Below are 13,585 nucleotides of genomic sequence, written 5' to 3'. Positions count from 1 at the left end.
AATGTTGCACAACGCAACAATGCAACAACGCATGTTGCAAGTTGCAACAGGCTTTGCAACGCTGCTCGCTCGCATGGCTCGGCCGCTCGCCCACGAAAGAGCAGGCTGCGATTTTGCGCCGTAAGGGCTAAACTTGTGTAAGGGGTAAGCCTCGGAAGGAGTAAGCGGTGTGTGTCTGTTGGTCGTCTCTCAGTGTTCCCGAAGTGTGTGATCAGACTTCATTTATATTCATACCATGACTGTTCTGCTGTAGTTCCTACATGGGCGGATCCAGACCCTCGTGTTTTTGTTTTTTTTGGGGGGGGGGGTCGACTTCTTTGTTGAAGCGCATAACGGGGGATGGGAGACGGGCGATCCCCCTCCTCCTGTATCCGCCATTTTCCTATCGAGTAGCCCCAAGCAGCACGCCAATGTTGGTCACCATATTGGACCCGTATACGCTGCCAAGGTTACCAATATTTGTTCAGTTGGGCTGCCAATATGGGACCAATATGGGGGTGCAACTAGGTTCCAGACTGGACCAATATGGGCTGCCCATATTGGCAAGCCCATTTTGCCTATATTCTTACAATATTTTCGAGATAACGCTAACGGGGAGTCCGTCTAATAATAAACCATTATCCGGTTTAATATCCGCCACTGATATCACTTCTCTCATTTGTCCAGATCTTCTTATAGATCCACGTTGCATAGCATTACAAAAACAAGACCGCATCGCCGAAAAAACGAAGAACAGGTGATATGCCCGTCTTGCTAAAGGACCGCGGCAGTCGTATGCTCAACTGTAGTACGGGTAAAGCGAAAGCATGCGCAGATCACATTTGAAAAATAGTACTGCCCTCGCCCTAAAAACAAAGAGTAGGATCAACCAGATCAACAGTCCCACGCAGCTGCCAATGCCAAACATCCCTCAAAAGCATTCATTGGGATTGCCATAGTGTACGCAGCCAAAATTTTCAACCCGCTCCGACAGTGCAAAGGAGCAAAACACCTTTGTGACGGTGACGGACATGCTCCACACCAATTCACACTGCCTACAGTAACTTGAAAGCACCTATCTTTACAGAAGGGTCATCACTTTCTATCAAACATGCGTTTTTTACTCGACCTGCCACAACGCCGTTATCATTAGAGGAACCAGATATATTTTAGCCCGTATGAAACGTCCGATCCGACTGTCGCGCATGCGCATTAGTTGTGGACGCGTGATTTCGCTCAAACGACCACACTCAGTTGGTTTGACCGACTGCCATTGGCATAGCGAAGCAAGATCGCGGCTGCTTTCAGCAAGTTGAAACTTGAGTTGTTGAGTTCTAGTGAATGTTATAATGGGATTGTCATGTATGTTGACTGTTTCGAACAATGTGTATCATCTGCGGGAAGTTACTGGATGTAACGACGTATTGAATTAAGCATTTCACACGCTTCAACGTTCAAACTTACCGTGCTGCTTGGGCATTTGTGCAACACGTGTACGTACCATTTTCTGCATTTTCAATCAATATGGGTTGTACACAGGCAATATGGAGCCCATGTTTCCAGGATTTCGCCATAATGGCGAAACGGGTTTCATATTGGACCCATATCGCCAATGACCAGCCAATACACTCTTAAACCCGTACCTTTTATTGTAACTTTTAGAAACATGTAACGTCTATATAGACGTAGATTTCGAGATTTATTATAGGTTACACCACTGTAACGTATATTTAGAGGTTAAAAGCTACCGAAATCATGTCTTTACAACAAGAGGCTCGACCTGTCAATCAAACTTAGGTGCATTTAATTGCTTATCGTTTTTCATACCGGTTTCCCTGAACGTAGCGCACAAAATTTAAAACATCCTCGAATTTCCCTCTCTCTCTTACGCGATAATTTACTACAAGCCAACTGGTCAGTAATATATGCCGTTGACGTAAATGAAGAGTTCACTCTGTTTCTGGATAAATTAACATCAATTGTTAATATTTCTAGTTACGTTCCTCAGTGTCGATATTTTGACCAACCGACGTGTCCATGTCATCGACGATTTTAAATATATTAAAGCAGAAATCTTATTGGTACTCAAAGTGGAAGGAACACCAACATAACGTATACTACCGTTCGTAGTGTAGGAAATACCGTAATTGGGCAACAACTGAAATCAGAATTCGAAAGAAACAATACAACTTAAACCTTATCTTGAGAAGTTCTGGTAATGCTAGGCAAACTTGGTCCGTAATTAATTCAGTTTTCAAACATAATGTGCAACGTATAATCCCCGACGATCATGTAGGCTTAGTCGACAAGTTTAATCTGTATTTTACAGATGTTGGCCATGACCTGATGCGAAGATTAACGCCGAGTGTGCTCCCGCTCTCCTCGAGAATTGACAACATAAGTAACAATTTTACTCTATTTCCTTTTACCTGTGATGAAGTCCATTTTGTTGTAAAAAGCCTGAAATATTCTGTCACCCCTGGGAATGATGGCATTCCCGTTACTGTCATCAGTAACAATTTTGACGTTTTCGGTGACATATTAGCTCGTCTATATAACCATTCTATTCAGGTAGGCCCCCTTACAAATATAAGTTTAGCCAGTCTATTGACATCATTTGGACGTCCTATTTCCTGAATAGACTTCCTTTGGGCTACTGAATATACAGCCTGTATGTTTCAAATCTATAAATATCTTTCGGACACTCTTTATCTTTCGTGTGAACAAAGGTGGTCTATGGGAAGGCAATGGACCGTCTATAGCTTCAGTGGACGTTTTGTCCACGACTTGTCTATTGGCTGACCAAACAATTTTTCACAAGGGCCAATATCCCGATATATTAAAAAGGGTCAAGGTTGTTCCCATTTACAAGAGTGGGGATCGAAATGATTATCGTAATTACCGACCTATGTCTGTGTTATCTGTAATTAACACAATCTTCGAAAAACTTATTAGTGCGAGGATGAATACCTTTTGAGAAAGGTTCCACATTCTTTCTACCGCGCAACATGGCTTTCGCGCTATGCGATCCACTTCTTCAGCTGTGGTAACTACCACTGAATTTATTAATAACGCGTTAAACGAAAACCTTTTGGTTGCTGGCATCTTTATAGACTTGAAAAAAGCCTTCGATACGGCGGACCACCAAATCCTGCTGGCAAAAGTGGAGTGGTATGGCTTCCTTACCACTTGCAGTGGATCCTTACAGTTTTTTTGCAGTTACCTGTCTTCATGTGCACATGTAGTCGTACTCAACAACGCTATATCCCAGCCTCGATGTATATCCGTAGGAGTATCCCACACGGCTCCGATTTGGGGCCAATATCATTTTCTTTATATATTTACGATCTTCAGAGCGGCCTTAAAAATTCCACATGTGTAATGTATGCTGGTGTTACCAGTTTCTTTATACCTGGCACAAGTGTCGCATACATTCGATCGTGTGCGGAAGGTAATTTACAGTATATTATTGAATGGTTTAGACCTAACAAACTCACGTTAAACATACATAAGACTTGTGCGATTGTCTTTCATAGAACTTGGTCTGAATTACAAAGCTTCACACTTAACCTTACCATTGACGAGAAACTTGTACAGCAAGTCAATGAAGTTAAAACATTGCTGGAATTATTGGCGAGCTTCTCCAGTGGAGGTCTTACATTAAACATGTTTGTCAAAAACTTTCCAAGATTTGTTTCCTCCTCTTACTTGCAAGAGAACTGTTCCCTATTAGTGTATTACGCTGAATTTATTTCACACTTGGTCACTCACATTTGGTTTACTGTACAGAATCATGGGGCCATAGCTACCAGTCTTATGTTGAACCTATTCCTAGGCAACAGAAAAGATGTTTGCGAAGCATGACTTTCACAAACCGTCGCAGCCCCTCCTTGACCTTATTCCGCAAGTTCGAAGTTATTCCTGTTGATCATGTTGTGAAACAGCGTACAGTTTTACTGTAGTATCAGTATGGCACATTATTATTAATCGTAATTTTCTGTTTTCTCTCGACTTGTTACAACTCAAGTTGAGGTCGACACGACAGAGAGATTTATGGAACTTTAATCTTAAGAAGGTCATTAATGCCTATGGCCGTAGGTCTGTGGCATTTCAAGGAGTGAAAATATGCTCTCCTCCCATTGACACAAAAAGACCGCGTAACTTTAAACTCTCTCTCACTAGCTTCTGTTCTGAATGTTTACAACAGTTGCGTCCTAATTAGGTTATCTACTCTTCATAAGAATGTTTAAATGTGTTGTCCGTATTGATGTGTTGTCTGTATTGCTGTACTTGAGTTTTTCATGCTGTTGCACGTTAAATTGTTCTGTAAATCGTTGTAGCAGACACACTACTAGCGGAGTGCTATGGGTCTGCACGTGTTCGGTATTTATACCACTGTCCACTATCGCAATAAACAGCCACAATTCAATTCAATTCAAAATCGGGGCTGGACACCACTTTCAGGTATGTATTTTCGGAATAGAATAGTTCGTTGTGTAGTGCCTCATTCGGTACATTTATTTTACACGCCTGACAACTGAGTGAAACTCGTTTAAGTTGGGCCTCACTGACGGCACGATTACCTTTTCCACATCAGGACGGAAGCTTTAAATGACACGGGCGAATGGGACATCACAAGCTAATATTCTACGAGTTCGTTGGTCTAGTCTTGCTCGTTCGTGCATAGCTTCCTCCGTTACGTGTGAAAGGCGTATCGTACAGCATATGTAACTCATTCATGAAACGGTGCGCTGTTAACATAATTTATTCATAAGGTTCGCCCTACCTCTTCAATCAAGAGGTTCTCTTTCTTTTCTTTTTTCATGTGGTACATAAGCGATATCGCAGATTGTATTAGCTGGTCTCCCGATCACGTAATCGGGATTTCATCCATACCTTGCCAGGATCCGAGGTCAGTTAATTACTTTGATGGAGGTAACACAGAATCAGTCTTTCCTACCGCATCAGTTCATCCCATGCAGTGCACGTTTTTCTAAAATTAGAGCCATATGTGATTGGCTTGAGGACACAAAATTAGCCAGCGTCCGCAACAAATAACAACACTTTAATGTACATAATATTAGTGCAGTGTATCGGCGGGGAAATCGATACTCTACATCAGGGATATCTTTGCCATAGTCGCCGACATCGAGGTGACCACCAGTAATAGGGGAGTGTGTTCGTAGTCATGGGCGTAGCCAAGGGGGTTTGGGGTTTCAAACCCCCTCTGTTGGTAGTGCATTTGACAGAGGGAAACACCTCCCCCATGTAAAGTCCCTATAGAAACTCCTCTCCCACGAAAATATTGCTCTATCATGCTGTTCGTAGTAGAATGATAAAACTCGGCCTCCAAAAACAGTTACTAAAAAAAAAAGACAGAAAAGAAAAATAAACTTGTTGTACGAGTATGTTGTCATATTGCCGTGCGTATTTTCTGGACTCTCTATCTGGTTTCTCCAAATCTCTGGGCTAGGATCGCCCCGGGCGATATTTTTCCCGTACGCGGTGCAAATATTTCGATGCGCCTCCGTTGTCTTTGCCCCTGTCTTGGACTCAAAAAGGACAACGTGTTGAAAGTGTTCGTTTTTCCACTTGACCTTCCATCACGCTCAGCCCACATGCGGCAATAAAACCTTCTTTATATGTGCAAAATGCAAGACACACCGATAAACATTACACTGTCGCACAAAGTGACGAGCAACAAACGAGAAACAAACTCTGAAGAACACAGTGTCGCCATGCCAAAAAACAACGTTACTAACTTATGCATTAATGTGATAATACGAGTGTATACTTACTTGTGGTGGACGTTGTTGTTGTGGTACTGGCGGTGCTATGTGTGAGGGTTGTGGTCATCAGCGTGGTGGTCGCAGTCACTGGAAGTGTACTTGCTGGTGTTAGGAGGACGTCTTCTCCGTTGCTATAGCCGTGTACAGTCGGTGTTGACCCATTATATTCCTCTGAAATATCGTATGCTGCGTGAGTACCTCCAACTATAATCGGCATGTCGAATGAATTAAAAAAAACAGACACAGTCTGCAGGTACGAACACGTTTTCACGTAGAATTTACCGTTCCCACCGTTTTGTGTGCCTCATACTCAAGAAATTACATTGACGTTTTGGGCGTTCGCGAGCACAACGTATTAGTCAGAAAATTCGTAGAGGAACCTTCGACGTCCACAGTTCCTCCACAAATTTCGCCTCACACACGCTCGGTCACCAAGTAGCCGCAGTCAACATCGTCTGCGAGAGGTTCTTCGTCTATGGTAGAACTGTGAAGCAGTGTTGGAACTTTCAAGTCAATATCATCCACTCATAAACACAAGTAGCATCACAAAGGCCTGCAACGTAAACTCTAAACTTCACGGAGTGCTTCAACCCAGTGAGCCCCCCATTTTTGTATTCATAAAAGGACAGATATCCCTTTTGATACGCCCGCTATTCAACTGTAGTTAAGTTAGAATAATAGGTAGCGCGTGCAAAAGATGCAACTGGTTCTCATAGATGTATATCTCAGTAGAAGTACGAGCACACGGCCAATCCGGTTGATATCATTAAAAAAAAAAGAAGAGACGTCGTTGGAACGCTATGCACAGCGTTGCTATGTACAGTGCTGGACAAAAGTTTACGGAACGCGCGAGCGATGTATTTTCTCTTCGGTGCGACACCCTGGCGGCGGGCGGAAGCGGGCTCGTTCACTCGTTCAGAGGGAGGAAAGGAGTGCGCCGGTAGCGACACCAATCCAAAACACTTCGCCGGCACATTCAAGCGATACCGAAACTACCGGAGTGTGTCACAACCAGCGCACTCGCCCATTCCTCTGAACGAGTGAACTGGCCCGCTTCCACTCGCCGCTAGGGTGTCGCAAGGAGGAGAAAATACACCGCTCGCGCGTTCCGTAAACTTTTGTCCAGCACTGTACAGCCTTCAAGCACTTGTATTGAGTAACCTGATTCGAAAATGGAGCTGCTTTTAATGGAGGTAACAATGACGATGAGGAATAGCAAACATAATCCGGTAGCTACCATCCATGTTCTGAAATCCATTGGAGACCATTCTATAGTAGTATAGAAGTTCGAGGCACAACACGCATCCAATCACAAACATTACTCTGAATGATACACTTCCTATTCCATGTTCATCGGGGGTGCGCGTATTTTTCTGGCAGTTTGCACGTACAGTAAATGCAACGCCACCAAACCAGCAGTGATAATTAAGGTCATTATTTTATGCCGCCGTTGTCCTTGAGCGTCTTCATCGATAAGCTGCTCTTTGAATAAGTTAGCGTGAAAGTTATCTTGCTCCTGAGCTCATAGTGTGTGAAAATTATATGGGCAAACATGAATCGAAGACAGAGCTCGGAGCAATGCGTTATTCCTATACAGAACATTCGGGGGCCACTTTTGAGAAGGGGGCGATCACGTAAACACACTCGTAAACTATAAAGCTCCAGAAAAATCGGCACGTGCAGTTGTCATCGACGCCGTTGAGACAGAGGCTGCTAACGGGCAGAAAAAAAAGAAAAATATAATAAAATAAAAAAAAACAAAAACAAGACGCAGCTGTAAACATCAATCTATCGTCTTCGACTACAAAAATATATCGGAGTTATAATGAGAGGCGAACTTACTGGCTACGGCTCACTTTGCCATTTTCAATATGCTCAGTCTCCCTAACTATAGTTACCGTGATATGGTGCGTCTACGTTACGACATATTCAGTACGGCGTATGTAGCTCTGAGGTGGGTATCGCCTCTGGCGTCGAAACACCCCAATCACCATCACGAAAACAAAGTTGTTCGTCTAGTTAGGTGCCTACAACCATTTTATATTCTAGATTATTGCATGATATTCATATTGTGCCGCATGGTGCTATAAACAGCAAAACGAGTCTACTTCAACTACCAGGTTTACGCTTCATACACTGTTCAGAGCGCTGCCCCTTCGGGCAGTGACATCAAGGCAACGCGTGTTCTAATCTCAACGACACGTGAGCTCTGCCATGGTCGCTGTCCATGGGACTCTCGTTGTGGGTTCCAGGGATTCTGCACCACCCCAGTCTGCGTGCATATCGCTCTGACACTTTAATTGCGGGTTAGCATACCTACAAGACGCTCTTTAAGCTGTGCGATTGAAAAAAAAAATACGGGTGAACAGCTATAGCTCATGCAGTGCGAGCTCAACAGCGGTATAGATTCCTGTGTATGCAGGCTGTTCAAAATTAAGCTTTCACTAGCACTTTATAAATAGGCAAATAAAAAGAAAACTGGTGCTATTTTTCTGTTCCTTGAGTAAGAAACAGGTGCTACAGAATTAGCAGCACCCGTTTCTTACACAAGTAGCGTAAAGTTATCATCCGGTTTTCTGTCGTCGCTGTGTTTGCGTAGCGCTCGTGAAAGCTTAATTTTGAACACCCTGTATTCGGAATACCATATCCTAAAATTTCCTTCGTTGTACCGATATTACCTGCTTCGTTTTCTATATCCTAGGTAAGAAAATTGGCAACTGACCGTTCAAATCGCTCTTTGCTTTTACGTTAAAAAAGGATCGACTCAGCATCTATGCTCTCAGATAGTAACAACGACGTTCTTTATCCCAATGCAGAACTAACTTTGGTTTTCACCACCTCTCCTACAAACTCCCTGGCCTATTGAACAATATAGCACAAAACAATGTTCATATTTTAATATGAAGTGGACTGCGTTAGTTTGTCGTTATTTCTAATTTCCCAAAATATTGTGTATCATGCATGAGGTTGAGGCCTCGTCAAGCCCTCTCGAATTTTAGCCTGATGCATGACCCACATTTATGGTGGAAAATAATAATTATTATTCGTAGGCGAGATCCTCAGCCCGCGCAAAATCGGTGGAATCTTGTGTTCATTTTCATATCACCGGTTTGCTTTATGATAAGCCTGTTAAGAGGCGCATATTACTATCGAAGCGAAATCGAAATAATTCTGTTTCTCAATTCCAAGCGAAACGTATGTGGATCATGCGGATCAAGAATGTAAAAAGTTTACAGATTTTTGTTCATCCCTGCAATAAAACCTAGAACATCGGACCTGCATCGTCACTTATTTATCATCGCTTATCGACATATTTATCAGCACTTATTTATTATATATTGTCGTTCCGTACCCATCAAAACCTTATTAAAAACATGGGTGAACTAGAGACACAATGAATGGCTGTTTTAGTTCCATTGAAATGACCGCTGTCGAGTATCGGCATAAATGGCATCACGGCCACCATGATGCCACTCTCTACATGGATAGCGTGCGTTCGCTACGTTAGGTTTTCGTAAACTAATTACTTACTATTTAACTCTTGAAGTAGTTACTTACTCTTTTGCAACCGCTATAAAAACAAAAGCATTAATAGGAAAAAGACCGAAGAGCGGAGTTGTTAAAAGGGTTGTGAGACTTCGATAGATGTTCATTAGATCAAGCACGCAGTTACACTCCAGATTACTGAGCAAAAAATATTTATTCTTCTAGGTGTCGTACTTGGCGAGACACAAGCTATCGAGCACACGCCCTAGTAAAGCGCAGACGTCACAGATCTCAGAGCGGCGGCCACTCCCACTGGTGGCCGTAAGGAATGGACATCTCTTGCGTTGCCTCACTGGCGGCGACGAGCGCTGTGATGCCATAGCCAAGTTACTTGCGATATTGGCGGTGTGAATTTTCTACGCTTCTGTTACCCTTTTCGTTGTAAACGTTTACGTTTATCTGGGATAGCCTGGAATAATATGCCGCAACGCCTTTAAGAACGGCGTTGCAGCAGCTTTTTCATACAATGTACCCTGCATTAACTCACCGTGTACCTTTGAATATGGTACGAGTGTTTCGAACTTGTCTTGGATTCATGCCGTAAAGTGTTAAGTTCTAAGTTCTGCTCTGACGGGACAAATAACTGGATGTCACATGGAGAACCCTCTTCTCCTTGAAACAGAGCAGTGAAAGCCATTTCTGCTCAGTGGAGGAAACACAGTTGCTTCTCACGTGTCGCCAACTATGAGAGCAACTCGGCGAACAGTATTCTATTTTAACACTCTTCTACTTTATCATGTGGAGTTCTCCACTCGCTTAGGCCTTGGATGTTACAGGGCGCTCGTTAAATAAACACACACATACAAAAACGCACAAACAAATAAACATCTAAGAAGCTGTGCAGCCCAATAATGATCCATTTTTTTAACGAGGCTGTCGCGGCATTTTGAGATCATATAATAAGGGGCTATACAGTCCCAACACAGAACAGAATAGGAGGTTATAAAACACGTGCACTTCTGTCGTCTGTAAGCGCCTTAGCACGCTAGTCATAGGATGCACCTTTCATAGATCAGTTTACGAGTACACTCACGTTCTTCCTCACGCATTAGGGGAAGGTCAGGAGCAGGATGATCTGCGACGAAAACAGCACACAGTGAATGAGATATTGCAGTGTAACGTGTGTTACCACTGTTCAGGATAGAACCAAGTTTGTGATTCTCGAAGATAAAGGTTCAGAAGGTAAAAGTTTAAAACATAATTTTGAGGTCCTTTTACAGACAACGATGAAGGCCGAGAGTTTAAGACAATACTTCACCTGTCGACCAAAACAGACACCTTGCTGACTACGCTAGTAGAAGGCAACTAGGAATACATGTAATGAGATTGCTCAAACAAAACCTTTGTCTAGGATGTTGCATGCGCAGATTGACAGATCCAGCTGAACGTGTTTGCTTCTCACTCTGCTTACCATTCCCAGCAATTCGGGATAAAACGTAAAGCAGGCTCACCTGATACTGCTCCCATGCCATGTATGAGGAAGAGAAAAGCGCGTGCTGTACGTTCCGTTGATGCCGGTTTGCATTCGCTCGCTAGTGGGATGTTGCCTGTGTCATAGGGAAATATTTGATGCAAGTTCCGTTGGCAAACGTTTGGATATCCGAGGTTCCATTTTGGCTCCAGATTTTCTACTAGTAAAGAAGGCTTCTCGCGATGCACTAAAGTGCTGGTTGGAGCCCTCGACCAGGTGAGTAACGCATATGCACTATGCATTTTGCAAGAAACGTGTGACGGTGTGAATTGAATGCTCTGTACGGCTTCTCATACACCCAACAAGACAGACAGGTTCACATAATGTATTGTGGATGAAAACAAAAACAAGTACCACCTTGCTGTCGTGAGACTTTTCCTTCAATACAAGTAGCATGTGAGAAAATTGGCCAGTGGCGAACATGCAAGGAATGTTATGATATGAGCGGTGGAAGTGAAACTCTGAGGGCGATATCAGAACAATCAGTTAATTTCTTTCACCTCCCAAGAATTTGGGAGTAAGGTATAACAGACATCACCAACCTCCTGCGGCGCAGGCATTGAAAATCGAGGATCGCGTTTATAACATTTTGTTGACACATTATGACTCTGATGTGTTCATTGCGTCAGTACTGAAAAAAAAAAAGAAAAAACAAGACCACGGGGCCATTAGTGGGCAGTGCGTTGTTCTTCTTGTGGTAATACTTTCAAACGCAGATTTGTGGGTGTTGGAGATTCCTGACTTTTCTGCTCGATTTGTCGAGAGAGCTTCACTTGGCAGCCCTGATATGGGGGTTTCTGTGCACACTTCAGCATGAACTTCACGCGCTCCGGATTCCGCTTGCGTGAATTCGAAATGCGGAACAGACCGAGCTACACCTATAGCAGAATAAAGTTTTAAAGTGACAATGAAAATCAGCTGGAAAGATGGCGATATTCAATGAGTAATGGTAACATTTTAGCTACTTACACCTGTCTCCAAAGGCCTGAACACAGAGATCCGGCCTCGACAACTTTAATGATCCTGATGATTTGTCCTTGAACCAGCTGATCTGCGCAGCTACGTATACTTGTGTAAGGCAGATGTTTTTCTGTTTGTGCCATCTGGTTACGCGAGTTTCGGAACGTTTTCCCTCTGTTTGGCTGATAGCACCAATTACCCAATATTATTTCTGTCTCCTTTATCATCCATTAGCCGTCCTTCCATCTCATTTTGTACATTCTGCAACTGCAGGTTAAATAAAAGAAAGAAGGAAAGCGTTTCATCCATACTATGTGCGCAATTGGCACATCAAGCGGAAGACCCGCTGTCCAGCACCGTACAAGAACCCATAAAAGTCATTTACAATTTGCTTTTTGGGTATGACGGTCAACATAGAGCACCAAACACACCCAATAAAACAACAACAACTTTATTACGGGATGATCGCTGGGGAGTTTCATCGCCGGGGGGATACTCTACCCCATTGCTGGTGGTGATGCGGGAAATGAAATAATGAGCCCCTTCGCAATCAGAATCGAAATCCTGTGGTGTCCAGAAATGTGAAGAGAGCATTGAGGGCAGAGCGTTGGTGTGCTGGATGTGGCCAGGGACCAAGCAATTTTGTAAGAGAGGCGCGAGTCTAGCTCGTTGAGGGATGTGGAGAGTACGGTTCGGGTGTACTCTCCACACCCAGTAAATTTCTTTGAAACATGTCTCTTTACATAAAGGTGATATACAGACTCTTTTACAGCACCCTGCTGTGTGCTATCAAAGAGCTTCATGAACATATACATATAACGTGTTGTGGTGGATCCGGGTCATCTTTACCTCACCAGTAAAACGTCAATCACGAGACATACAACACCCTCGTAGGGTTATCGCTTATCAGTAACACGTAAGAGGGAAACAACGCTGCCTCAGACACCATCAAATCCCACAATATCTTCCTTTTTATCTTCAGTTTCATCGAACCACAGTTCGAAGTACACGGGTCTCAAGCAATGTAAGCTATTTGACCACCTGCTGTACAACGCATGGGACCTGCGCTTCAGCATCGTGATAATGTTAAGTAAAGGTTCGAAGACCGGTTGGAGCTTTGGAGATAAGTATTACTATTATCGCACACACGATATTGGCAACTCATATGTAAATAATGTACTGTTTACATCGACGATGGAAGATCAAAATTCATGGATGGAAGAATGATGGGGAAATGTAAAGCCAGTAAGAGTAATAAATAGCGTAATACTTTTTTATAGCAGTAGTGTCGGCTGATTTGATTACAAACAAGTCGAAAGGTGTATGTTTTTCGGATGGCAATCTACTACAATTACAGCCACAGCAATTTACCTGCCGAAGCGGGAGGTAGAGTACGACTATGTTTTGTTACGTTTCTTCTTTTATATGTGAGCGATATACATCAGTTGGCACCGCAATGCTGAGGCTCCTTAGTCTGAACTTCAATTTGGTGAGGTACGAAAAAAAAAAGTTTTACATGCCCCTGTTGAAAAAAAAAACAGCAATCTTTAAACTAGAAATGTTACTGGCCAAAGTGGAAATACCACTGGTCAGACTGGAAATGCCATTGGTAAGACTGGAAAACACTGGAGATCAGACTGGCAATGCTGGAAACCAGTTGACACTGGTCACTGGATATACTGGACTTTAACGGGGACAGTGGCAACCAGTGTACACTGGTCACTGGCCGCACTGGAGTTTCACTGAAAGAAGTGGAAGTGACACTGGCAATACTGTAATCCAGTGTATACTGACAATACAGGTTATGGACCCATTGGATTAGTGTCTTGTGTCAGAGGTG

General features: G+C 43.2%; 1 protein-coding gene across 2 annotated transcripts in view; it reads right to left on the bottom strand.

Annotated features, from left to right (window-relative positions):
• Positions 1 to 7,009, bottom strand: part of LOC135368146 (uncharacterized) — a 57,033-nt gene extending 50,024 nt beyond the window's left edge. For both annotated transcript variants that reach the window (XM_064601264.1, XM_064601270.1), the window contains exons 1-2: positions 6,930 to 7,009; positions 5,778 to 5,939 (exon numbers count right to left, since the gene is read on the bottom strand). In XM_064601264.1, coding sequence (XP_064457334.1) covers positions 5,778 to 5,939; positions 6,930 to 7,008 — 241 coding nt within the window. In that variant the 5' untranslated portion in view covers position 7,009. The remainder of the gene's footprint in view (positions 1 to 5,777; positions 5,940 to 6,929) is intronic.
• Positions 7,010 to 13,585: the final 6,576 nt, after the last annotated feature.

The sequence above is a fragment of the Ornithodoros turicata genome, chromosome 1, assembly GCF_037126465.1.
Source record: "Ornithodoros turicata isolate Travis chromosome 1, ASM3712646v1, whole genome shotgun sequence".
NCBI lineage: Eukaryota > Metazoa > Arthropoda > Arachnida > Ixodida > Argasidae > Ornithodoros > Ornithodoros turicata.
The sequence above is the reverse complement of the archived record's forward strand: the minus strand, read 5'-3'. Positions and strand labels throughout refer to the sequence as shown.